Genomic DNA, 24,962 nt, shown 5'->3' with positions numbered 1-24,962 from the left:
TGCTGTGCAAAATGTGCCTCCATGTGCCTGCCTTGCTTCTGAGAGGGGAATTCGTCCCAGACAGCCGGCCCACAGCTATATCACTGTGTGCCACTAGGGAGCAGTTTATCATTACATTTCAGCCTCTCCCTCTGCTCGGGGAGAAGGCATTCCGAATTCTTCATTCGTGTGACAGGGTTTTACTCCGGGGAAGCTCAGAATTAAAGTCTCTTTTCCCCTCGTGGTGATTATAAGATGACCCTGATCAGAGGCAGGGTCCCAGGGCAACAGTGACCTTTTAAGAAGGAAGAGGCCGTGCAGCTGTGACTGGTCAGTTAACTCCCAAAGGAGGCCGCAGAGAGGGCAGCTGGTGTGAGAGGGAGGGAGACGGAGGGAATCAGACACCCAGGTGTGGGTGAGCTGCCTGAGACTCAGGCAGAGACCAGAAGCAACCAGGAAGAGCTGACAGGAGCTGCTTGGGGGAGGGTGGCAGGAGTCCCAATAGAGAGCTGAGTTTGAATGGGAGCTGAAACAGGCCTGTTGGTGAGAACTGTTCAAAGCTGGGGACCCCGGCTGACCAGACGCCTTGGGCAATGGCCTCTGGGAAAAAGTGGAGGATCCACATTGGTTAGGGGAAGCTGAGCCTGGAAGGGAGAGGGCTGCTTGGGAGAGTGGATCCCACTGAGCAGGGGCAGGACTCACAGGCAGGGAGGCCTGGAGGAGAGAAGCACTGCAGGGAACCTTCTGGGCAGAGACCGGAATGAAGGGCGGAGGGACAGAGGGGAGAAGGGGGCAAACCTGGGATTTGGTGCTGATGTCCCTGGAGAGGGGAATGGGGACCCGCTGTGTCTTGGGATGTTTGCTGTGAGAATTGGAGAATGGTTTTACTACAAGGCTTTTGAGGAATTGCTGCACTGGTGGGAAGGAATAAATTATGCCCAGAGATGGGCTTTTATCAGACACTGAGAAACTCTTCCTTTCTGGGTGGAAGAAAGGGGAAACTGAGGCAGGAGCCCCTGTCATGGTACAGCCTACTGCTGGAGGGTAGCCCAGGCAGGATCCATCAGGACAGTTTATAAATATTTTGGGCCATCCACCAGGAGCCAGAAATATAAAATACAGCAACCTACGGGGGTGGGAGAGCACAGTCATTCAGCACACACCACAGAGACTGAGGGATCCAACAGTAGCAGAAAACCTGATAATACTGACAACTCCCTTCCCCAGACAGGCTCACTGAGCCCTGCCAGCTCCCCCCACCTTCATTTTTCACCATGCCTCCCCCCGCACACACACACTCTTCAGGTCCTCTGTAACAACCTGGCTCTACCTGGCCAATGAGGGGCTGATGCAGAGGGATGGAAAGCCCCCTCTTTCTCCAGCTCTGGCCTTTCCCTTAACATCACCACAAAAATCTGTAGGGAAGATCCTTGTCAGGAGTCCCAAGTGGGATTAATGTGCACGCTGCCCGGACAAGTTCCTGGGCATGGCCTGCGTGTTAATTCACTTTACGGTATCCAAACTCCCTTACAGATTATTCCTGCCCTAGCAGGGGAAGGGAGAGCTGAGCATACGGGCATGCAGGAGCACTAGTCCTGCAGCATCTCTGGTGGGGAGGAAGGCATTCTACTTCTGTGTGCCTGTGTCCTAACTGAGCACAGTCATCCAACAGGAGGGAGGGAGAGAGAGAGTGTGTGTGTGTTTTGCTAGCTCACACAGTGGGCCCCTTGACTAGCTCATGCTAACATTAAAGCACATAGTGGGCACAGCCTTCTGGAAAGAGTTCACGTGGGACACTGCCGTGAGAAATTATTAAAAATTAGCTTCAAGGCTATCAAAGGATCCCAAGCAGGAAATGTTAACTTCAGTTAAATGTGTTTCATGGAATCTGTTCCTAACCACTCACCCCCCTTACATGAATGTCCTGGCTACCTGAACCCCAGTTACCTGGTACCAGATAAACCCAAATCCTGCATGAGGATTTACGAGTGCAGATCCCTGCATGTGCGTTGAGTCCCACTGAAATCACTGGGGTCCACCCGGCCCACAAAGAAACCTTTTCTGACTATTTATTTACCCACATTAACATGTTTTTAGTGGCTGATACTAGGATATTGGCTACCTTGAAATATACAAGCACAGCTCTTCTCAGCAAAGGGTTCTAGCCAGCAAAGCAGCTACTCCATTACCTTAGCTGGGAGGCAACCCAGTGCATTCAACTAGCTGCTATTTCACCGTAATGAAGTGTTGGAAATAATTACATGCCTCAAGCATGGGTAGGAGCATAGTATACGACATGTGCCCGTGCGCATATGCATATGCACAGACATGTGACTGTAACAAGCCCGTGCAATGACACCTTTGAAGTACTAGCTCCATTTAGTTCTATTTTACTCCAGACTAAGACCCTGAGCCGGCAAACACAGGGAGTCCACGGGCCTACTCCCATGCTTCAGGTTAATTCGTCCGTAAGGATCAAGGCCCCCAGGTAGGTTCACCAAGAACTTTACCTCACGCCCTGGAGAAACCAAGTGTCAGGACGCTGTAATAAAACTGGGCCGATGGCCTAAATACGCAGCACCTGCGGTCTCTGCAATACAACCCTTGGAACGGCAGAGGGCAGTCTTACACAGCTGCTGCCCGCTGCCTACAGGTACTTTAACCAGCTCTGCCTTGAGACAAAACCCCTGGAATCTGATACTCCCCTGCCCTGCTCCTAGCTTTGTCCTTCAGCTCTGTGCAAAGCAGGGCCTCCCTGCACCCAGATGGGAATTCTCCATTCCCTCCTAGCAGTGCTAATGATTTACACGCACCAGCACACGTGCAGATCAGGGCACTGGGAATCGGGCTCATATAGTACCCTACACCACAGCTGCTAGCGATGAGAGCAAACCTTGATTTAATATCACACACCATTCAATCCCTTTTGCTATTGACATCTGAAGCCTGAACACTGACCCATTTTTTAAATTGCCCAACCCAACGCAAATTTATGCTGCCTTTATGTCCACAAGGGGCAAGGTCGTGTTCTCCCCCCACGCTCACAAGTGGCTTACTTGATTTTGCTGGAATTTCTTCTTCTCTTCTTCCAAAATCATACTTTAGAAACAAATTGCAGAACTTCTTTAGTGAGTGAGCGCTTTGCTCTTCAGCGTGTTCTTGGGTCACTTCAGTAAGCTGCAGCCCTGTTGGGAAGGGAAGCGAAGACAGAGAAGGCCAGTGCTGGCGTAAGAGGCTTGTTCCCTGGATGCTGCCAGGGGTAAACTGTAGAGTCAACCCCAGCCACTCAAAAATCACAAGATTGGCTTAAAATCATGAGATTTTTAAAAATACATTTGTCTTTGCCGTCTGGTTTCTGAGCTTTCAGGGCCCCTTGCTTCACCTTTTCTGGCTTTTTTCAGCCACTGTGAGAGCGAGAGAGTTATTTTGGGGAAAGAAAAAAAAAACCCAAACAAACCTAAAGCTGAGATTCTCTGGTGTCCAGCAGCGCCGGCTATGTTCACCAGCCACCAGCTCTACCAACCCCTCGGCCTCCATCCCCAGCTCATCTCCCTTTCGGTAGCACCCCGGGGCTCCAGTATTCTTGCCAGCAAGTTAAAGAAGTATGAATTGGATGAATGGACTATAAGGTGGATAGAAAGCTGGCTAGATTGTCAGGCTCAACTGGTAGTGACCAAAGGCTCGATGTCTAGTTGGCAGCCAGTATCAAGCGGAGTGCCCCAGGGGTCGATCCTGGGGTCGGTTTTGTTCAATATCTTAATGATCTGGATGATGGGATGGATTTCACCCTCAGCAAGTTCACAGATGACACTAAGCTGGGGGGAGAGGTAGATACATGGGAGGATAGGGATAGGGTCCGGAGTGACCTAGACAAATTGGAGGATGAGGACAAAAGAAATCAGATGAGGTTCAACAAGGATAAGTGGAGAGACTTGCACTTAGGACAGAAGAATCCCATGCACCGCTAGAGGCTGGGAACCGACTGGCTAAGCAGCAGTTCTGCAGAAAAGGACCTGGGGATTACAGTGGACGAGAAGCTGGATATGAGTTAAAAGTGTGCCCTTGTTAGGGTGACCAGATGAGATGAAGAAAATATTGGGACACCAGGGGGCAAAAAACAAAAACAAAAACGAGTGCTGCCACCCGAACAAAATATCCGGACAAACAGCTAAAAATGGGGACGGTTCCGATTTTATCGGGAAGTCTGCTCACCCTAGCCCTTGTGGCCAAGAAGGCTAACGGCATACTGGGCTGTATTAGTAGGGGCATTGCCAGCAGATTGAGGGAAGTGATTATTCCCCTCTATTCAGCACTGGTGAGGCCACATCTGGAGTATTGTGTCAAGTTTTGGACACAATACTACAGAAGGGATGTGTGGACAAATTGGAGAGAGTGCAGCGGAGGGCAATGATTACTGGGCTGGAGCACATGACTTATGAGGCGAGGCTGGGAGAACTGGGCTTATTTAGTCTGCAGAAGAGTGGGGGGGGGGGATTTGATAGTAGTAGCCTTCCCTGAAAGGGAGTTCCAAAGAGGATGGAGCTCGGCTGTTCTCAGTGGTGGCAGATGACAGAACAAGGAGCAATGGACTCAAGTTGCAGTGGGGAAGGTTTAGGTTGGATATTAGGAAACACTATTTCATGAGGAGGGTGGTGAAGCACTGGAATGGGTTACCTAGGGAGATGGTGGAATCTCCATCCTTAGAGGTTTTTAAGGTCAGGCTTGACAAAGCCCTGGCTGGGATGATTTAGTTGGGGATTGATCCTGCTTTGAGCAGGGGTTTGGACTAGATGACCTCCTGAGGTCTCTTCCAACCCTAATCTTCTATGATTCTAGGGCAGGGGTGTGCAAGCTACGGCCTGGGGGCCACATCCAGCCCACCAGATGTTTTAATCCGGCCCTTGAGCTCCAGCCAGGGAGCGGGGTTGGGGGCTTGTCCCGATCCGTGTGGCTCCCAGAAGCAGCGGCATGTCCCCCCTCCGGCTTCTATACATAGGGGCAGCCAAGGGGCTCCACACGCTGCCTACACCTGAAGTGCCGCCCCCGCAGTTCCCATTGGCCGGGAACCGTGACAAATGGGAACTGCAGGCAGGAGCGCTGCCAGCTTTTCTGCCGCCCTTGGCGGTGGAAGGTCCGCCCTGAAATGCCCCCCCCCCCCCCCCCAGAGGCGGCAGAAGGTCCCGCTGCCGAAATACCGCCACGGTTGTCGCCCCCCAAATGGTAGTGCCCTAGTCGACCGCCTAGGTCGCCTAATGGGTTGCGCCGGCCCTGACTGTAGGGGCACTGCCTGCAGACAGGACGGTGTGCCAAGCTGCCTGGCCATGCTGCCGCATAGAAGCCAGAGGGGGGACACGCTGCTGCTGCTTCTGGGAGCTGCTTGAGATAAGCACTCCTCAGAGCCTGCACCCCTGATCTCTGCCTGCACCCCAACCACCTGCCCCAACCCCAATCCCCCTCCTGCCCTCTGAACCCAGCCCAGAGCACCCTCCTGCACCCAACCCCTCATCCCCAGGTTCACCCCATAGCCCTCACCCCCACTGCCCCCTCCCACACCCGGAACTCATTTCTGGCCCCATTCCAGAGCCTTTACCCCCAACTGGAGCCCTCACTGCCTCCCGCACCCCGACCCCCAATTTCATGAACATTCATGGCCTGCCATAGTTTCCAGACCCAGATGTGGCCCTCGGGCCAAAAAGTTCGCCCACCCCTGGTCTAGAGCGATTCACGGGCGCTGAGCGCCCAAGGGAGGAAAGCCAAGGACGCGCAGCGCCGGACACAGGACGGACCCACCTGCCGCGTGACCCCTGGCCAGGGCAATTCCCCGCTGCGCGCTCACGAGCGGCCGGGCCGGGGCTGCCCCAGCGGCGGGGACGGGCCCAGGTGGCCGGCCCCACCCCCGGGACAGGCGGGCCGTGCGGGGGTGGGGCTCGGCGGGGCGGGCGCGTCTCGCTGCCTCCGCCTGCAGCCGGCGGAGCTCGGCCCGGAACACGCACCTGCCCGGCGGCGGGGCGGCGCTGGAGGCTCCCGGCCGCGGCTCCGGGCTCGCTCGCTGCACAGGTAGGCGCTGCCCGCGGCCGCCTCCCCGCGGGGTCCCGCTTCCTCCGCCGCTTCCCTCGCGGGGCTCCCTGTGCGCCCCCCCCCGCCCGGCTGCAGGTACCGAGCCGCGAACACGGGACCCCTCCCCCCCCGGGCCCGGCTGCAGGTACCGAGCCGCGAACACGGGACCTCCCCCCGGGCCCGGCTGCAGGTACCGAGCTGCGAACACGGGACCCCTCCCCCGCCCGGCCGCAAGTACCGAGCCGCGAACACGGGACCCCTTCCCCCCGCCCCCCCCCGGCTGTAGGTACCGAGCCGCGAACACGGGACCCCTTCCCCCCCCCCGGCTGCAGGTACCGAGCCGCGAACACGGGACCCTCCCTCCCTGTTGTCCCGGCGCCTCTGCGCAGAGCCTGCCCCCACCGGCTCCCCCCGCTGCACTGCGCCTTGTCTCCTTCCCCCCCCGCTGCCCGGGCTCCCCCCTGCTTCCCACTCTGGCCGCTGGCCCGGGCTCTGGGGGAGGCGGCAGCCCGGGGCGGGGATGGCACCTTGGCTTCCTCCTGTTGGACGTTTGGGCCAAGACCCGCCGCGGGGTGGGCTCTGCGGGGCTGGGACCTTCGGCCTCCTGGCGCTACTTGTTCTGGCTCCCCTGGGGCTGAGGCCGGCCCCAGCGATGCATTGAAGAGAGGAGCCCCCCCTTCCAGCTCTCCTTCTTGGCTGGTGGCACGGAGCCGTGGCTATGTGGCAGGTGGGGGATGTGGTGCCCGCAGTCAGGTGCGGCTTGTTGGCAGGGCCAGGGGAAGGGGCAGTTTGCCTGGGCACCCCGGTTTGAGTGGGCCCCCAAGCCAAGAGGCATTGTGACCTGGCATGCAGTGGCGCAGCCCCATTCCCTGACATTTAACCCAGCAGCCCCCCAGGCCCAACCTGAGTGATGCTGTGACCCCCTGAAGTGAGAGTGGTTCTGTTGTGCGTAGCGTGGGAAATACATGCCGGGTGCCCCTGCCAGTGGCTAGTGCAGGGGTAGGTAACCTATGGCACGCGTGCCGAAGGCGGCACACGAGCTGATTTTCAGTGGCACTCATACTGCCCGGGTCCTAGCCACTGGTCCGGGGGACTCTGCATTTTAATTTAATTTTAAATGATGCTTCTTAAACATTTTGAAACCTTATTTACTTTACATACGACAATAGTTTAGTTATAGATTATAGACTTATAGAAAGAGACCTTCTAAAAACGTTAAAATGTATTACTGGCATGCGAAACCTTCAATTAGAGTGAATAAATGAAGACTCGGCACACAACTCCTGAAAGGTTGCCGACCCCTGGGCTAGTGCATTGCACTGGGACTCGGGAGACCTGGATTCTATTCCCGGTTCTGCCACTGGTTTGCTGGGTGACCTTAGGCAAGTCCCCATCTGCTTCAGTTTCCCCATCTCTAAAATGGGGATAACAATACTGACGTTAAAGACCGATATGGATAAAAAGTGCTCTATAAGAGGGATTATTATTACTATCTTATCACTTCACCTTATGGTTCATACACAGTATTTGCGCCGAGTCTGAGTCACTCATGGGTGCTGAGAACAGGGATAGCGAGCTTTAGTGACAACCTGAAGGTGTACCTGTTTGGGGTAGCTGATGACTAATGGTCACCAGCAGTTCTCCCATGCTGTCATGTTTTGATTTGAGACTAATTGTGGTCGGCAGCAGTAGTACTTGTATTACCACTGCGTCCCCGCTCTTGAGTTGTACGTGAAGTCTCTGCATCAAACTTGAAAGCCCGTCCTTCCTTATTTGTAGCCACAGAACTGGGAGCGGGTGGGGGAATGGCTGGAGAACCACATGCTAAAATCTTTAGCAAAGCTCTTCGGGTGTTTTTATGGTTGTGTTTTTTGTAGCACGCAGCAGCTCAGATTTTTGCAGAACTCTGCTCAGTAATGGCTTTAACAGTCTCCCATTCTCAGAGTGGCATGTTTCTTGACCTCTGGGAGCAGCAGCATGGAGAGATGCAATGTGACTCTATATTAAGGTGATAGTCTGATCTCTTGACTCCCTTCCTGCGACATCTACTGGTGATGACTAATTTGAGAGAGCTTCAGTTAATTGTTCAGGATGCAGTGATGGTTCGGTGTCTAGACATTTCAGCAGCGTATATGGACTGGAAAGCCTGGTCTATACATGGATTTTTATACCAATAGAACTATTTTGGTTAGGGATGTGAGATTTATTTTTCTAGAGTAGTTACACTGGTCCAACCTCTGTTACGGATGCAGTTCTGTTGGTGTTATGCTCCCCTTCCTGTTTGGGAATAGCTGTAATTGTGTGTCCATGCTCTTCCGACTCTCCTGGTAAAGTTGAAACAGTCCAGCTTGTGTGTAGACAAGCCCCAAGTGTGTGTCTGTGCTTTTGTTGTTGTTGTTGTAAATACAAATGTTGCAACTTGTAGGTGGTTGGGTGTATCACTGACACTGCGTCTGCACTTGGGCAAATCATCCAACATCTTGGTGCCTCACTGCCCCATCTCTAAGTGTGCTACTGCAAGGCTCCCCCACCCATCAGGGATGTTGTGTGGCCAGTAAAACACTGTTGGGGCCTCGAGGAGCTCTAAGTGGTGAGTAGAAACTGCTATTGGAGACTAATTCCTTCTGGTGTTAAGAGCCCAGTTCTGTCTACAGAAGCCATTAAACAGGTGCATAATGCGGAGCTGGGAGTCTCCCAGAGGCCAAGACGTTACTTCTATCACCACTGGGAGCTGAAAGCAGAGTGGATGTGAGAGCCAGGTCAGTTGCTAACCCAGAGTTGGTGGCTGTGATTGGTTTCTTTAAAGAACTGCCCTTCTCGCTTCCCAGCTCCCGTCCAGGGGTGGAGACTGGCACTGCAAACCAGGCCCTGGAGAATGGGACAGTCCTGGTTCCGCTGGCTGTCCTGTAGGTGGGGGACACTTCCTCTGAACGTCTGGCCCTGCTCTCCCGGCTGAGATGGGTTTTGTAACGTTCCCCTTTCGCGGCCTCCACCCTGCCTTGCCAGTGGGGAGAGTGCAGAGTGTCCCCGCTGTGAGGCTGCCCTGGCAGGGCCTAGCCCATGCTTTGTTGTGATGATGTAATAAACCCAGCTCTTTTGTTAATGTCTTTCCAGCAAAGGATCCCAGGAGCACTACAGAGGCATTGAGCTGTGTAGCCTCACAACACCCCTCAGTGTAGGTGTGGTGGGTAGAACACCCACTTTGCAGGTGGGCAAACAGAGGCACAGAGCGCTTGAACAACAGGCCCGAGGTCACTCACAAGTAGAATTTAGGAGTCCTGGCGTCCAGCGTGCCGCTGGAACCACGAGATTCACCATCTCCTTAAGAGTCAGCAAACTGCTCCTAACCGGAGCGCAGCTTTTCCGTAGAGCCCGTGCCTGGCTAATGCTCTCTTGCCTAACAGGTTCCCCCTTGCACTGTGAAACCGAAAACTAACTGTTGGGTTTGCATCCAAAATCAAATCTAAAAATACACACTGAATAAATTGCTGCCCAGCCTTTGGGAAATAAATCCCAGCAGCCAGCACGGCTGCTGAAACCAAGTATGTCAGGGACTTTCTTGGAACGACAAAATAAACAAACAGACTGTCTGACTGGGGGCAGGTTCCAGGGAGAGGAATTGACATAGTTTCCCCCGCCTCAACTGCATTTATTAGACTGTGTAATTGTTCTTGGACAATACCTGTATTTAATTTCTGTGGCCAGTTGGGGCACGTTCAAAAGAGTCTCGCTTTGAGCATTGAAGCAAAATAAATGAAGAAATACATAAGGGCTTGTATATACAATTAATAGCAAGGCAAGAAAGTACGAGGAGCTTTGTGACCCAGGTAGCACTAATCCGAATAGTTATGTGACTTTTTTCCTGGACTGAGAAATAATGGCATAAAGAAGACACTAAGCTATTCCCTCTTAATTTCCCAGTCCCAGCTAAGACCCCATAAAGGGTTCTGGATTTCATAAAGCCTGGAGCACTCTGAAGACTAGGTCCCTTTCAGGTGTCTCAGGCTGGGCACCCAAAATCACTAGTCTCTCTTGCAAATCTTCATCTTGGTCTCTCTTAGCCTGTAAGCTCTTTGGGCAGAGATTGTCTCTGCTTTGTTCTCCTGTACAGCTCCAAGCCCTTGGTTGGAATAAACCACCAATAAGTAAGAATCCTTTTGTACCTTCCATTTGAGGATCTTGGTGTGCTTGCAAATAGTAATGAATTAGGCTCCACAAAAACCCCTGTAAGTTAGACTCGCAATAGCAACAGTGAGACTTGTGCAAGAGGTAAGTTTAAAGCTGGTGCTGTTGATTCATCAGGTGGGGCTACTGCTTGAGAGCCAGTATTGAGCCTGTACTTAGAGTAATGTGCGCTTACTCAGGTGATGCTGGACACAGTCTTCTGGATGAGATCTAAAACTGTAGGTCTTGTATGTGACCTGTGGTCATTAAGAATCGCATGGAATTTTGTGAAAGAGCACAGAGGGCAACCCCAGTATCCTTTCCAGTGTGTAATTGGAGTGATTATGAGCTGCCAGCCGAAAGGGCCCCTGCAGTTTCTGTTCTCTGTTATGTCGCTGCTGCTTTTCAATTAAGAGGTGTCGGCATTTCAGCCACAGGTATATAGATTGAATAAAGCACATTTAAGTTTGTGAAGTACTTGAAGCAACAGATATTAGTCAAATGTGACTTCTTATTGATAAGAATAGTTGAGAGCAGTGTGGTATGAGGCTCTAATTCATGTTGATGGGGTGCTGTGGGGACTCAGAATGGTAGTGGCTATGTAGGAGCAAAGCACTCCTCTGTTTACTGCTATCTTAACTCTGGTACTGCAAAGCAAGCAAAGGAACCTGCCTCTCCCTTTTTGCCTCCCACTGAACAAACTGTTCAGGGAGAGGCAGTCTCCTGGACAGATATTATTGACCTGTGAACTCGCAGCAGGTGTTCACTCCACTCCTAGTGTGACGTGGCATGGTCTGGGCTAATTGCAGATAAAACAATTTCCTCAGCTGTGAAGGACCGTAGCCAATCTGACTGATGGGAGGGATGTGGCAGGGTTAACTCCTGGCTCTGTTGTTAAACTGACCATAGGGGTTGATAATTAGCAGAGTAGCATCTCTGTATCTGCTAGGAGGTTATTGGCAAGGCCAGAAACTGGATTTTTCCACTCCATGCATCTGATGAAGTGGGTTTTAGCCCATGAAAGCTTATGCCCAAATAAATTTTAGTCTCTAAGGTGCCACAAGGACTCCTCGTTGTTTGTGCCAAGAGTTGTTAGTGAATTTCATCTGTCTGGAACCCAGGAATTGCCACACGGATACAGACTAGCTCATCTAGTCTGGTGTCCCATCACTTCCAACTGCGAGACCCTGCAGAAGAGAAAGAAAAGCACCTAATGCTATACAGGGGAGATTTGGGGGCGGATGAAAAAGAAATTCCTTCCTGATCCCTGCTAGCAACCAGCTTATGCCCCAAAGCATAAAGAACAGCATAGTATAGCTGCCAGCAGCAAACATTCCTTCCCCTGTCAATGTCTGATCCTTCTCTTTGTGGCGTATAGTTGCTGCAGAGCGGTTATTGCTTTTCCGTGACAGTCAAGTTTAAAAAACAAAACAAGACCAGCTTTCCCCGGGAGCTTGATCCTAGTTCTGTACCTTGTGTTTTGGTAGGGTGTGGAGCGGGGGGGTTGTTTCTGAGTCACCTTCTGCCCCCACCCTGTGCATATGCAAACATAAAATGAGACTAACCCATGAAATTGGCCTTTCATATGTGTCCAAATCCAGTTAGAGGTGCTGGGTGAGTAGTTCTGGGGGCGTCACATGTAGTGGAGGTAACTGAGTGAGAAGCTGAATGTGGTATGTTGGGATTAGCATCTTTGAGACAGACTCACCCCTGGTCCCCTCTGACAGAGGGCAGAGCTGAGCGACTTCAGAACTAGCCGCTGCCCAGACTGAAAACACCTGATCCAACCGGTGTCGGCATGTTGGAGTCTTTCCCTCTTTATTGCCTTTTCCACAGAAGGGAATGTCAGGTAGAAATGGCATTAAGATCCACCGCCCTGGAGCCACGTTTCCTGTTCTTTCCTGACCAGCTCAGCTGGTCTCAGAAGAAGCTAGATCTAGTTTCTCCCTCCATCCTGACTGTCCAGCCTCCCTGAGCCCGTGTAATATCTGTGCACAGCGCGCACAGCAGTTTTCAGGGGGGAGAGGGGAAGCCTGTAGCTCAGCACTGCAAGGTTGGGAAGAGCCTTCTACTTGGGTCCCAGTGGGAAGACTTCTTCTCTTTGCCCTGAATGAGGCTGGAGAGCCTGGCTCACTTCTTCAGTGCTAGTGACTGGGTAAGAAAAGGGCCTACCTAATGGGTCTGGTACGTGGTAGCTGGTAAGTAGCTGGTGGGTCCGTGTAATCTGACTCGAGCTAAGGTGCTCCTGAATGCATCCCTGTGCAGTGATCCTGCAAACACGTAGGCACGTGCTTAACTTCACGCACACGAGGTGTCCCGCTGACTTCAAAGGGACAGCTCACGTGAATAAGGCACGTACGTAAGCGTCTGCAGGCTGAGAACATACCGAACAGGGCCCTGTCACTTCCTTGTAGATTTCAAAGCAGGGGAGAGAGGGGTTACGGGACTGTTCTATAAAGCACACGCCGAAGCACCCGGTCTAGGAGCTGGTGTTGGAAGCTGGTGTGAAGTTGTACGGTGCACTGTGGGGAGTGAACCCCCTCTAGATCCCTTCCAAATCCATGCTCGCTCCGCTCAGGGAAGGCTCACTATGGTCTGCTGGGCTTTGTCTTCCTCAGTAGGAGCAGATTGTGGAACTTGCTTCTGAGTCATGAGAATAAATTGTGGGGATAACTGGTAATACTGGAGGTGATGAACATGGGGATGGCCAGAGGAGATCAGGTAGCCCAGTAGCCTGTCTCCGGCAGTGGCCTGACCAGATGTTTCAGAGGAAGATGTAAGAACCCTGCTGTAAGCAGATGTGGGGTAATCTGTCACCCACAAAAGCTAAACCAAGATGCTGGGTCCCAACGCCTCCAGACTTGCAGAGGTTCAGAAGCCGCTTTGAATCTGAATATTGCAGCTGACTCTTGTCCCGGTATTGGGTCAGAGCCAACTTCCTCTCCCCCATCCCTCAAACAAGGTGGCCTCATGGCGTGGACTTAGTATTTCTTACTATTTAGTGCTGCTGTTTGCAAATGTCCCTGTTTCCCCTGAGAGATGAAATGACTTGCCAGAGGCCACACAGTGACTCAGTGTCAGATTTGGGATTACAGTTCAGGAGCTCTTGGTTCCGAGGTCTGTGCTCAGAACAGCAGAACCCACCTCTCTTTCCCAGAGCACCTCGAGAGAGCTGCAATGGCTGTAGCTTGGCAAGTAGCTAGAGTTCCTATTTTGCTTTCTCTGTTAGCTGCCTTATTTCCACTGCTGCTAAACAGGGCCCTTCTCTACAGCACCGCCTGTGTCAATGGATGGAGCATGGCGGTTTTACCCTCCTCCCTCCGACAGGATGCTTGGCAGGACACTGGCCGGCACGGGGCATGTATCCCTTGTCCAACCAGATGAAAATGAGCAGCATCTCAATCAAACAGGCCTTTGTAGACCAGGCTGACTTGTCTTTCTGCCAGTTATTGTAAAGAAGAACATGTTTCAAGTCTTGGTCTGTGTTTCCTGTTCGATGGTTGTTGATGGGGAATGGTTCAGCGAGAGCTCGGTACAATGGGACCTCAGTATGGGCAACTTGGAGCATGCTTTTTGTGAAATCATGTAATGGGGAGAAAAGGAGCATGAGTGTAAGTGCATTAATTGTGTGGCACGTCATGTTAGCATTTATCTCCCAGAAAAGCAATATGCAGAGTGGGGTCTTTGAGGTGGCCGCCGCTTGCAAATGGGGTCACCCCAAACTTGTCAGTAAGGACTTTGCACCCTCAAGTATGCTCTCTGCTGTGCACTGGGCACATGCCTGGCTTTCCAAACGGCTCTAGAGACATTTGGAACCTTTGGGGGAGCTGAGGTGCATCCTCTGTAGTGCAGCTGTTGTATCAAGGTGTGGAATCTTCTAGAGAGAGCCCAGGGTGGCAGCAGAGGGCAAGTGTGTAGGGTGACCAGATGTCCCGATTTTATAGGGACAGTCCTGATATTTGGGGCTTTTTCTTATATAGGCTCCTATTTACTCCCCTCCCCTCCCCCTCCCCCCCCCATCCTGATTTTTCACACTTGCTGTCTGGTCACCCTACAAGTGTGCAGGAAGTAGAACAGAGAGCAGTAAGTAAAGGACAAGTGCAGCGGGTGGTGTTTGCACCCTAATCTTCTTCCTGCTCCCAGCTTGGAGCAAAGAACTGGAACTTGCTCTGGTGACATCAGCCCTAGAGCCAAGCAAAGGAAGTGGCAGAGCTTTGAAACCCAGGCACGGTTGCCAAATCTTTCTTTTCCCTCTAGCCAGGGTGTGGTCTGTGTGTGCATTTCTCTCCTTAACTCCTCCTAAGGATGGGAGGAACTCCCCAGTGCTGGCCGGATTTGTGGTGTGTTTGTATTGCAGTAGTGCCCTGGAGGGTCACGCTAGGCGTTGTATAAACACATAGAAAGATAATTTTTTAAAGGAACAGTATACGGTATATTTCTTATCTGCCCTCCCCGTGGGCAGTAGACTGACTTTATCTGTGGACCTACCAGCTGATCAGTGGCACCTTCGTTTGTGTTGTCTTTCAAACCCAATCGCTTCTTGTGAATGTGTCTGCAGTTTTGCACCCTCTATGAATTAGCTGATTGGATTGAGGGTGGGCGGGGGTCATGAAAGAATTGCAGGTGCTGTTACCTTGTGCCCACGTGTAGCTTTATCTGTAGTTACCCACCCCGAGGTGAGGGTTTGCACCTACTTTAATCTGTGAGAGTTCAGCCCCCAAGACCCCCCCACCATAGGGAGGTTATCAATAGAAGGGGGATCCCACGGTGCACAGCAGAGACCACATAGTGCTCGTTCGATAATAATTGCTTTCATTAGCCAACCAAACAGTACATACACTGCAACCTGCTAAGGGGGAGACCAATACAGAATATTGGCGTTACTCACACCAGGCCTTGTGGAAAAACCCTAAGAGCCAGTCTTCATCCTCCTCCTCACTAGTGGTTGTCATCCTGGTGTCTCCCCCCTCTCTGCCCTCCCCCCGACTAACACACGCAGGCCAGGATACGGCTTTTATAATGTGTTACACTGATGCCGCTGGGGTTCAGACATATTTATGAAGGTTTTAACCCCTCCTTATTTGAACTTCCGCACGCCACTACTGTTGGGGTGCCCTGTTTTCATAGGCCAGCTCGTTTCCCTTGTACTCGTTAAAGTTTACGTCACCTTGTCACCATAACATTTCACCCCAGTTACCAATGGGCATCTTGTGGTGGCTGCTGCTCTCTCGTAGACGTTATTATCCAAGGTCAGCAGTTATTTGCAGAACATCAGCATATCACAAACAGATACAAGTTCAGTAGGTTTATTACTAATTTACTTAGCCAAATTAGGCCTTAGGAGAAATTAGCATATGCTATTTTATGGGCCTGGGGCCCTGTGTTACAACATTAATTAATACTTATATTTCACCTCTGTGTCTTAAATATACCTGATACTTTTTATCTGTGGCTACATCATATAAGTGGAGACCTAGTACAAAATTCAAGCCCTGGAATTTCTGGTTGCTGTCCCATCTGGGTGGGAACCAGGGTCCCTTCCTCCGAGACTTTCCTTTCCTTTGAACGATGCAGTATTAAAAGGTGGGGGACTGCTGGATAGAACCTAGGCGTAAAGGATGGTGTGCAGAGCAGTCCCTCCTTGTGCCATCTCCTGGGGCTGTTTGGGGCCAGGAACTTGCCTCCTGTTGAGTGTTTAAGGAGAGGAGATGCAGGAGAAGTAACGATGGGCTGGACAATAACTGCCCGTATGTATTCGGAAGCTCACTGGGGATAATGGATGGGATCTAACATGGGGGGAAGGAGGGGCTGGAGATTCTTGTCTCTGGTTTTTCACAGAGAATGTTTTGATGGGAGAACAAACAGCTCCTTTATGGTCTTTGTTTTTGAAAGACTCCCCAGAGCGGCTGTGGGCTTCTTGGGTCCATGGTGGGGATTCACATTCTTACCTGCGTGAGTCCTGCAGGCCCCTCAGCTCCATAAGCCTGGGTTTCACTTGGGCTGCCAGCTGGCTGTTTGCAAGAGGCTCTGTTTCTTCTCGTAGAACTCAGCCTCAGTCAGTTAGCGTGGGCCTGTCTGATGGCACTCGGGTAAAGTAGACAGCTCTCGGTGTTCATTTTTGAGTCATTTATTCTTGGTGGGCTGATTGCTTACGTGCTGGGCAAGGCCGTGGTACTTTCACTTCGGTTTCTTTTTTTTCCTTTGTTAAACTTCTCTAGCTTAGCTGTTGCTTCCAGATTCCCTTGATGTTCACAACATACAGCTCTGGCGTGGGAGACCGGGTTCTGTTCCCAGCCACTTGCAGGTCAAGTCATGTCACCTGTCTGGGTCTGTTTTCCCCTCCCACTTTTTGTCTTATTTCTTTCGTAGTCTGGGGCAGGGACAGTCTCTCACTGCATGTGTGTGCAAGGCACAACAGGGTCACAATCTCAGTCGGCGCTTCGAGGTGTTATTGAAATATAATAAATGAGATCATGTGACTTCTTTGGTTTTTTTTTTTTCCAAGTCAGCTGTTCTGTGTATTGATTTATTTGCTGGGTGTTTTGTTTTCTTTATTTCTCCCATCACAAAAGTCCTAGACTAGCTCATGCTCTTGTTTGCTGTCAATGCAGAGTAGATTTCATTTTCCAGACTCTCCTGCGCAAACACGAAATGCTGCAAATGCTGGGGGGGAAAGGGAGAGAAAATGTTTGACTCTTTAAAAAAACAAACCAACCAACCAAACCCCATCCAGTCCTAAACCCCTCTGTGCTGGTCCTGGATCTCTTTCATTGACCCCTGTTCCTGGAAGAGGGGCAAGCTCCTTAAGCCTTGTGCCCTTTCTGTTTTCTCTGCAGGGTCCCTGGCTCCCCACAGCGCCAGCATGTCTCACCGGCACTCTGACGGCTCCATGGGTGACAAGGCCCTTCTCCTAGAGCGCAAGTTCCATTCAGAGCTGCGGATAGATGCCGATGTGCCCTTTCCCTCTGGGAAACGCAGCTCCATGGCAGCACTAGACAACGCCCAGCGCTCCCCGTCCCCCACCGAGCCCCACCGTGTCATCCTCAGCACAGAGAGCCCGGCCGCGCTCAAGGTGGGCACCCAGCAGCTGATCCCCAAAAGCTTGGCCGTGTCTACCAAATCCAAGACCCCTGCCCGCCACCAGAGCTTCGCCGTGCCCATGCCGAGTAAAGAGGCAGCTCGCTGCGACCTCAAGCGGATGTCCGCCCCCAGCATTTCCCTGGATGACCTGGACATCGAGATGGATTCTAGCGGGAGCCTCAAGCGCAATCTGAGGAACACGTCGTACCGGGCAGCCATGAAGGGACTCGGAAATGTCGAGGAGCCTGAGCCTTCTAAGGGCGTCGCCACCCTAAAGCCTGTGTCGCAGGACATCAACGCACAAGCAGCACGCAGCCCAGGGAGAAACAAGGTAGGCCCGGTTGTGTGCTTCCAGTCCCTCCTGCTGCTGGAGTGTCACCTGGGGCACGCCAGATCTGCCCTGACCTGAACAAAAGGTTAGTAGTAGTTGTAATACCTTCGCTCCTAAGAGCACTAGTCATGGAGCAGGAGCTCATGGTGCTAGGTGCTGTACAAACACAGAACAAAAAGATGGTCCCTCCCGCCAAGGAGCTTACACTCGAGATAACAAACTCTACCTCTTCTACCACCATTCCTGGCCAGACTCCATCAGTTGAAGCAGCAGCTGCCTGGGTATTCCTGGGGCCAAAGCTTAGACCAGAGTTTTGTTCTCATCTGTACAATTCAGCTGAGCACTGTGGTGTCTCTGGTCACTCAGCCAGTGGGTTCGGTCTGCCTCTTAGTTAAGCCATATATAATCACCTCCCGTAATGGCTGGTTTCCAAATGCGTGTGGAATTGTGTTGTGAAACCAGTTAATCCAGGTTTTGAAGCTCTGCTGTTCCCTAGACTGGTTCTAGTGCACCCATATCTGGCGGTTAGTCACCAGTGTAATACTGGCTGGGGAAAAAGCGGCTGATCCTCGCTGCCTGGGTGGCCTTCTGCTTTCCTTGGGTGCAGGTTGCTAGCGATCACCCTGCTGGTGTGTTTGACGACTTGGACACGCTTTTGAAGAGCAGCTGTACGCAGTGAGCATGTGTGCTGGAAGGACTGCAGGGCCCTTCTTGCTGCCTTAACTCAGTGTCCAGACATTGTGCTCTTTCACAGTCCAACCCCGGGTCCAACACAGCTGAGAGAGTCAGGGTCTGATTTCTATCCCCTTGCTTTCTCTCATGTGAAATTATCATAGCAAATCCACATGCTTCCGGCCCCACCCCTCTCTCCCATTAGCAGATCCAACTTCTGTAACTCCACTCCCTGCAGATGGCATTAATTACTGCAGCTTGACCCCGAGGTATGGCCAGGAGGGGTTGAGAGGCCAAAGCCCAATAAATAAACTAACTCCCAGGCTTCCGGTGGGTCTTATGGGCTGTCTATGGCTATCCACAGCAGCCAGGTCATTACATGTACTTGCTTGAGATTAAATGAAATACACCTTCAGAACTGCTGTGCCTTTCAGAATTAGGGTTTGTGAGGTTGGGGGCGGGGGAGGATTTGAGATCAGTCCAGGTTAAGTTTTAGCAACTAAACTCCCTTGGAAAGGTTGTGGGGGTCAGGGGGCAAGAACAGGCTGTGTCGAGCTGATGTAATCCTCTGGGAAGGATGCGATCCAGCTGTTTAACATCCGCTCATGTTCTGCCTGGCGCCTTCATTCACTCATAATTGCATCTAAGGCTCGTGGCTGGCGGGGGCTGCTTATTTTGAAGTGCTTTTCACAAATGTGCAAGGAACAGCTGGTGGGGAGTGGACTGAGTTTAGATTGCTGTATAGCATTGGTGGTTAAGCACAAAAATGTATTTCAGCATGTGGTACAGCACAGGTGAGTTGCAGTCTGACGCCTGTTGGCAGTGCAGACAGACTCCACTCACAGAAATGGGTGAAGCTGCTCACGTGAGCCAACTTAACCCCATGCGTGTTAACAGGATCAGTTCTCAGATTTGCACCGTGCTGGGGGCTTGTGTTTGTAGAAGAGTGGCGTAATCCCAGAAACAAACAAAACAGGCCCTACCACTGGTTAACCGCAGATATCTTTTGTATGCGTGCTATGACAAGAAGTAGAGCGGCTGCGTCCGGCTGAAAGAAATACTGGGATCACTTTAAGGCTGTTCTGACCCAAAACTCGGTAACGTACGGTGAAAGCTGAGTCACTCACGTGGTTTTTTTATTAAAAGCAAACAAAACTGCAAGCAAGACCAATGGAATTCACGTTTTTCCTGAGGGACAAGGATGGTATTGACTAGGTAACGAGCTGGTTAGGTAACTTCCTTTTTTAAGGAACTAAATTTAAAAACAAAACAAAACTCCACAAGATTGAGAGAACCCCTGGGTTCTGTCCCCAGCCCTGCCACTGATTTGCTGTGTGGCCCTGAGTAAGTCACTTAGCCCAGTATTTGTCAAAGCTGGCCTCTGACCTTTTTTTTTTAATGCTCCCATTCTGGGTAAGTCAGCTTAGGCTCACTGGACTGGATTTCCAGAGATCAGAATTGGGGGGAACTCTGCCAAAGGCAAAGGAGAGACCCTGGCATGAGAGGAGAATCAAGCCCCTTATTTTTGATACAGAGCAGAGTTTTTCTTTCTAGCCTGTGATGTAGGTAAATTGAGGCCTATTCTGGGTGTCTTCCCATAGTAAAAATTGTTCTGACTCTCCTTGTCGTTGATGCCCCTCTGTGGCTGTCCACTTGTGACCTGATGGGACTTTATGTAAGTAAAGGGTTCTGCCATGAGAAACATAGATGCTTAAAGAAAACACCCTTTCTCTCTGCACACACAACCTAATTAGCTAACCTTGCTACAGAGCTCGGTGTTTGTTTGCGTTTCATCCAGACACCAACTGGGATTTTCCTCTTGCATGTTTATAGTTTCCCAGTTGAAGACAAAGGGGGTGGGAAAGAGAGCTGCGCTGTCAGTAAGCCATCAGAGGCTGCTAACAGGCTGCCTGTTCACTTTTAGCCAATGCTGCTAATGGCCAAAAGTTGATACCACTTAAGAGCGGTTTCCTGACCTGTCGGGAAAGGAGTGGAGGGTGGAACCGACTTGCTTGTTCAACTAGCGCATCCCCTGTCAGTGCAGGATTACTCCCTGTTGGACACTTAATCTACTCCAGGGTTGGCAGCTTGTGTGAATGTCTGAAGACTGAACTCCCCAGGGTGTCCCTCTCCAGATCCAGGCTGGGGACATTGAGGGGCCAGGGAAATAGCATGTGTATTGCCGAGGTTGCACAGACACTTGGCTTAGTCTGTGGATAAAGGGCAGACCCAGGGCTGTCAATACAGCATCTCCCGCTCCCTGTAAAATGGACCTAAAGAAATCAGACTCAGCAATGGCTTGTTATTCCAGAGCTGTCAGGATGAGGTTCGATTCTGTCCACCCACGTCTTGTATTGACTCTGTCTTTCCTGCCACTCTTTCAGAGAACACTCGGGAGGAAGCGGATGCAGAGACATGGGGGCTCCTTTAAGGATGGTGAGTTGTTTTTTCGCTCCCGCTGTTCCCAAACTCCTTGGTGTTGCTGGCTTCACCCTCCACCCTCATCCCAGCTCCCGCAGCTGGGTGTCAGGGAGGGTTAGTGAGTCTCTCCCAGCTGAGAGGTGACCCCTATCCTCACAGCCATGGGCAGGTGCCCTCCTGGATCAGCCTGAGAGAACAGCCAGGGTCCTGGTCTGAGCATTCCCGGTGGGAATGAGCCATGCAAACAAGCCCACCCAGCGGATGGGGCTCGCTGCTCCTGGGTTCGAAGCACGAAGGATTGACCCAATCCATGAAGGTTCACGCTTGAGGGGTGGAGGGAATGTAACCACCAAGATGTGTGCACCAGCCCCGGTGTGACTGCATCACCTGACTGTCGTCATGCTTGTCCAACTCATCCCCTTCCTCTGCTTTTGCCTTTAACCATTGACCTAGACTGTAAGCTGGTCTGGGCAGGGAACCTGCCTTTATTTATTCAGTGGACCGCTAGGAATCGCACTGGAAATAATTGAATTACTTGATGCAGAATCTCGTCTGAGACTGCATTGAGCTTGTGTGAGCTTTTCTGAGAGAGGCATGCCCTGAGCCCACACCATGCAGCCAGGCACTCCTGAGCGCTATTGCCATGTTTGACATGAACCGCCTCTGGCCCAGGACAAGCTACCGTCCCTCTCTGCCTTGATTTCCCCACCTGTAAAATGGACTCCACAACATGGCCCTTTCTGCTGAGTGTGATGCGAGGATTAACTCCCTCCATGGCACTCTCTCTAGTATGTTTATGAAGAACTGAGAGCCCAGCTGCTGCTTGTGCTCCTGACCCTGTTTCCTGGGAGCAGGACCAGTCTCTTGCGGTGTGTCCCTGCCTGGATTTCCCTGCAGCTCCAGCTCTGCACAGAGCAATTGCAGGGCCTGTAAATGTCTCCTCTGTAAAAACTCTCCCCTTGTATGTTTTCGCTAAGTGCCTTGAGGCTCCCGATTTGCCAGAGAGGCCCTCTGACCTGGCCATGTTACGTTCAGCACTCGTGCGTCATCCCTCCCTTGCCCCTGTGCCACATCCCAGCCTGGCCATTGATCCTGCCCCAGCTGAGGAGAGTCTGCTCCTGGGGGCCTTCCGGAGGCTGTCGAATGTGGGGTCCCTGTGGGCCTCACAGGAGGCCCTGGTCTCTCCCCGCCCCTCCCTTGTGGAAAGGGCTGTGTGGGAGATGGGCTCTGGGTGGAAGGGAAACGATTTCTCAGAGTCCGTGTGTAATTTCCTGGCTTGCGTCCTCTCTCCAGATCCCCGGCTGTATCAGGAGATCCGTGAGAGAGGGCTGAACTCTATCAACCATGAGTCAGACGATGACTTGCTCGAGGAGGACTCCGTTCCGGAGGAGCATCCCACTCCCAACACCATTGTGGTGAAAAGCTATCGCCCTGCCCAGGTGACCTGGAGCCAGCTACCCGAGGTAGGGAGCAGGAGCCCCGTCTCACGCTCTGTCCTGTCCTCGAATCCTCCCTCTGGCCTGCCAGAGAGAGCCCGCTGCTGCTGCTCCCACTCCCGCTAACTCCAGGCAAACTACCAGAAGGATCTCTATTCCTGGACTCTGGTTTTCCTTCTCTTTCAATCTCCCTCTGCGTGTGCCCCTGCTGCAGGCGGGGCTGGGACTGGGGCTGTGTGGAGCAGGGCTGCGTAGATGGTGTGGGCTCGTACTAATGTGTAGTGAGGAGTCCGATCCGTTGTTGCAGAGGAGTAGATGTATCTGGGTTGAAGGTCGCTGTTTTCTCTCTTTGAGCCAACTTTGGTGCTCACTGCATGCGAGTCTCCCTAGGGGCTGGGGAGGTTTTATGAGCCTTTTTTAAATTTGGCTCAGAGCTGGGTTTGAGTCTGGAAATCTTGCTAAGCCAGGAAATGGATAGGGGGGTAGTGGCTGCTTTTTTTCCCAACCAAACTAAATGGGGTTTTAACGCCACAAGACTGGGGGCTTAAGAGTCAGTGTTCGTGACTGTCACTGGCTTGCTCTGTCACCATGGAGAGTGCCCTAGTGCACCCAGCTGTAGGATGGGGCGGTCGCCTTAGGGTGCGGCTGGCAGGAGGAAAGATTAATGTTCATAAAACCTTCACAGAGGCGGAGCTGATTGAGGGTCAAAGGGTTTAGTAAAGGAAAATCTCTTTCACTCTTTCCTTGCCAAAGCAGGTGAGATCCATATTTGCGTCTGATTGGCTATCAGCCCAGGTCCCTGAGCTGTCATTCCAGATAGACATCAGAATCCAATGTGTGTGTGTCTGTCCGTCCGTCCCAAAAGCTCCCTAAACTCATTTATTTTATATTTGTTTGGTAGAGGAGTCCCATCAGGAGAAAAACAAACGCCTTTTACACTTTCCAATAATAGTAAAGGCTGCCATAGGAGAGTATAAATCTTTATGAAAATCATGATTCATTGCTTAGCCTGGACCAGAATATGACCTCCAAGGGTCATTGCCTCCAAGGCTGCAGGTCTGTTTTCATGGTTCGGTTATTCACCGCCTGTTCCCATCCTATTACAATTATTAAACTTCTCAAGAGGTGCCTCCAAGAAAGTCACGTGTAAGACCCAGTAATGAAGTTTAACACCGGACAGCTGTCCGGCAGGCCAGTTTAGCAACTGCTAGTACCTGCTTCAGTGTTTGCTTTGGCTGAAGGTATTGTGGAGATAGTGACCTGATAACTCTCAAACTACTCTACCCTAGCACCCTGCAAGGTTGGGGTAGCTGTATCTCATGCTCCAGGTGCAATCAGATTATTTGCAAGAGTCAGGAAGAATGTCTCGTGATACAGTTTTTCACCATTGACCACATGCATTGGGAATGATTTTAATCCTCCTTTGAAGCATCTGTTTGCTGCTGGAGGCAAAGTGCCAGGGTAGGTGTCTGACCTGCTATGTCGGCTCTTATGTCCTTAGAGCACAGAGTGCAGGAGGCTGGGGAGAGCTCCTGCCGGATGCCTTGGGCAATGGTGCATCCTCTGATACCTTTCCCAGGCTGCACGTGGGACGCGATCTTTGGTGGTGGGAGCAGTACTGTCCTTCACACCGCGCGTGATCTTTCTCTGTCGTTCAGGTGCAGGAAGCAGGCATCCTAGACAGAATAACCCCAGAGGAACGCAAAAGGCAAGAGGTGAGAGAAACTGTTACGAATACACGAGGGCTCTGTCACAGTCAGCTGGGGTTAGGTTAATGGGAGCCTTGTCCTAGGGGAGACTTCTCGGGTGCACTAGTGAACCTACTGCTGGTGGTGAGCATTGCTACGTTTCAAACACCTGTGACTGAGGTCGCCATGGAACGACACTGTGGCAGTGTAAGCGTCTCTAGCCTCTTCAGTCCAATGTGTGTGTAGTTGTTGCACAGAGCAGGCTGTCATGCTGCTTTGCTCGTTCACGTTGTCTATGGGAATGATTGCTGCTCAGATGTTCCACTCCTCATGGGTATATTGTTGTGTTTTCCCCCCTGTGCTCCCTTGATTAGGCGATCTTTGAGATCATCACCTCTGAGTACTCCTACCTGCACAGCCTGGGTATCCTGGTGTGTCACTTCATGAAATCCGAAGAGCTGAAGGAGACAATGACCCAAACTGAGCACCATCACCTCTTCTCCAACATTGGCGAGATCCTGAGCATCAGCAAAAGGTAAATCTTGGACGGGAGCGCATGGGGAAAATCTACCCAGTAGTGGTGCCTATCGGGGTGCTGGGGAGGAGAAGGGGGGAGCATGCGCACGCACAGTTTTTGCAGCTGACCACAATCACTTTTAAGCAGTGGTCCTGTGCTAAATCAGTACAGCTGCAGCTGGAGTGGTCTGGAGTGTTGCTCTGACTGTGTGGTCCCAACACCACTGAACCTTGGCCTGGCTGCCCTCTACAGCTGGAGGGCGGCTGGGCCGAATGGTGGTGCAACCTGGCTCACCTGTACCTGTCTGTTCCTATACAGTGGAGCACTAGGGAGTCTAAGAACTCAACTCCTGGCGGCAGCAGCTCATGCACCGTATGGGTCAGAGAGAGGGGAGGCTCCCTGGCCACGGGAGACCTGGAGTCCCTGCTGGTGGGGAGTGCAGGGACCAGAATTTGCCCCATCCTCCAAGAAATAGCTGAATTGGCACCAGGACTTGTCACAGATGTTAAGACCAGAGGGGGCCATTATGTTCATCCCGTCTGACCTGCATAGCCCAGGCCAGAGACCCTCACCCTGTGATTCCTGCATCCAGCCCATAACTTCTGCTTAGCTGCCGC

The 24,962-nt window shown here is 51.8% G+C and overlaps 1 protein-coding gene across 1 annotated transcript in view; it reads left to right on the top strand.

The window, feature by feature from the left end:
• Nucleotides 1-5,801: 5,801 nt before the first annotated feature.
• The window catches only part of ARHGEF16 (Rho guanine nucleotide exchange factor 16), a 38,232-nt gene continuing 19,071 nt past the window's right edge, over nt 5,802-24,962 (top strand). The window contains exons 1-6 of the mRNA XM_065575158.1: nt 5,802-6,036; nt 17,037-17,611; nt 20,668-20,719; nt 21,998-22,167; nt 23,799-23,855; nt 24,203-24,363. Of these exons, the coding sequence (XP_065431230.1) occupies nt 17,063-17,611; nt 20,668-20,719; nt 21,998-22,167; nt 23,799-23,855; nt 24,203-24,363 (989 nt within the window). The 5' untranslated portion in view covers nt 5,802-6,036; nt 17,037-17,062. The remainder of the gene's footprint in view (nt 6,037-17,036; nt 17,612-20,667; nt 20,720-21,997; nt 22,168-23,798; nt 23,856-24,202; nt 24,364-24,962) is intronic.

Source organism: Chrysemys picta, chromosome 21, assembly GCF_011386835.1.
Source record: "Chrysemys picta bellii isolate R12L10 chromosome 21, ASM1138683v2, whole genome shotgun sequence".
Taxonomy (NCBI): Eukaryota; Metazoa; Chordata; order Testudines; family Emydidae; genus Chrysemys; species Chrysemys picta.
Note: the sequence above shows the minus strand (reverse complement) of the source record. Positions and strands in the feature narration are given on the sequence as shown.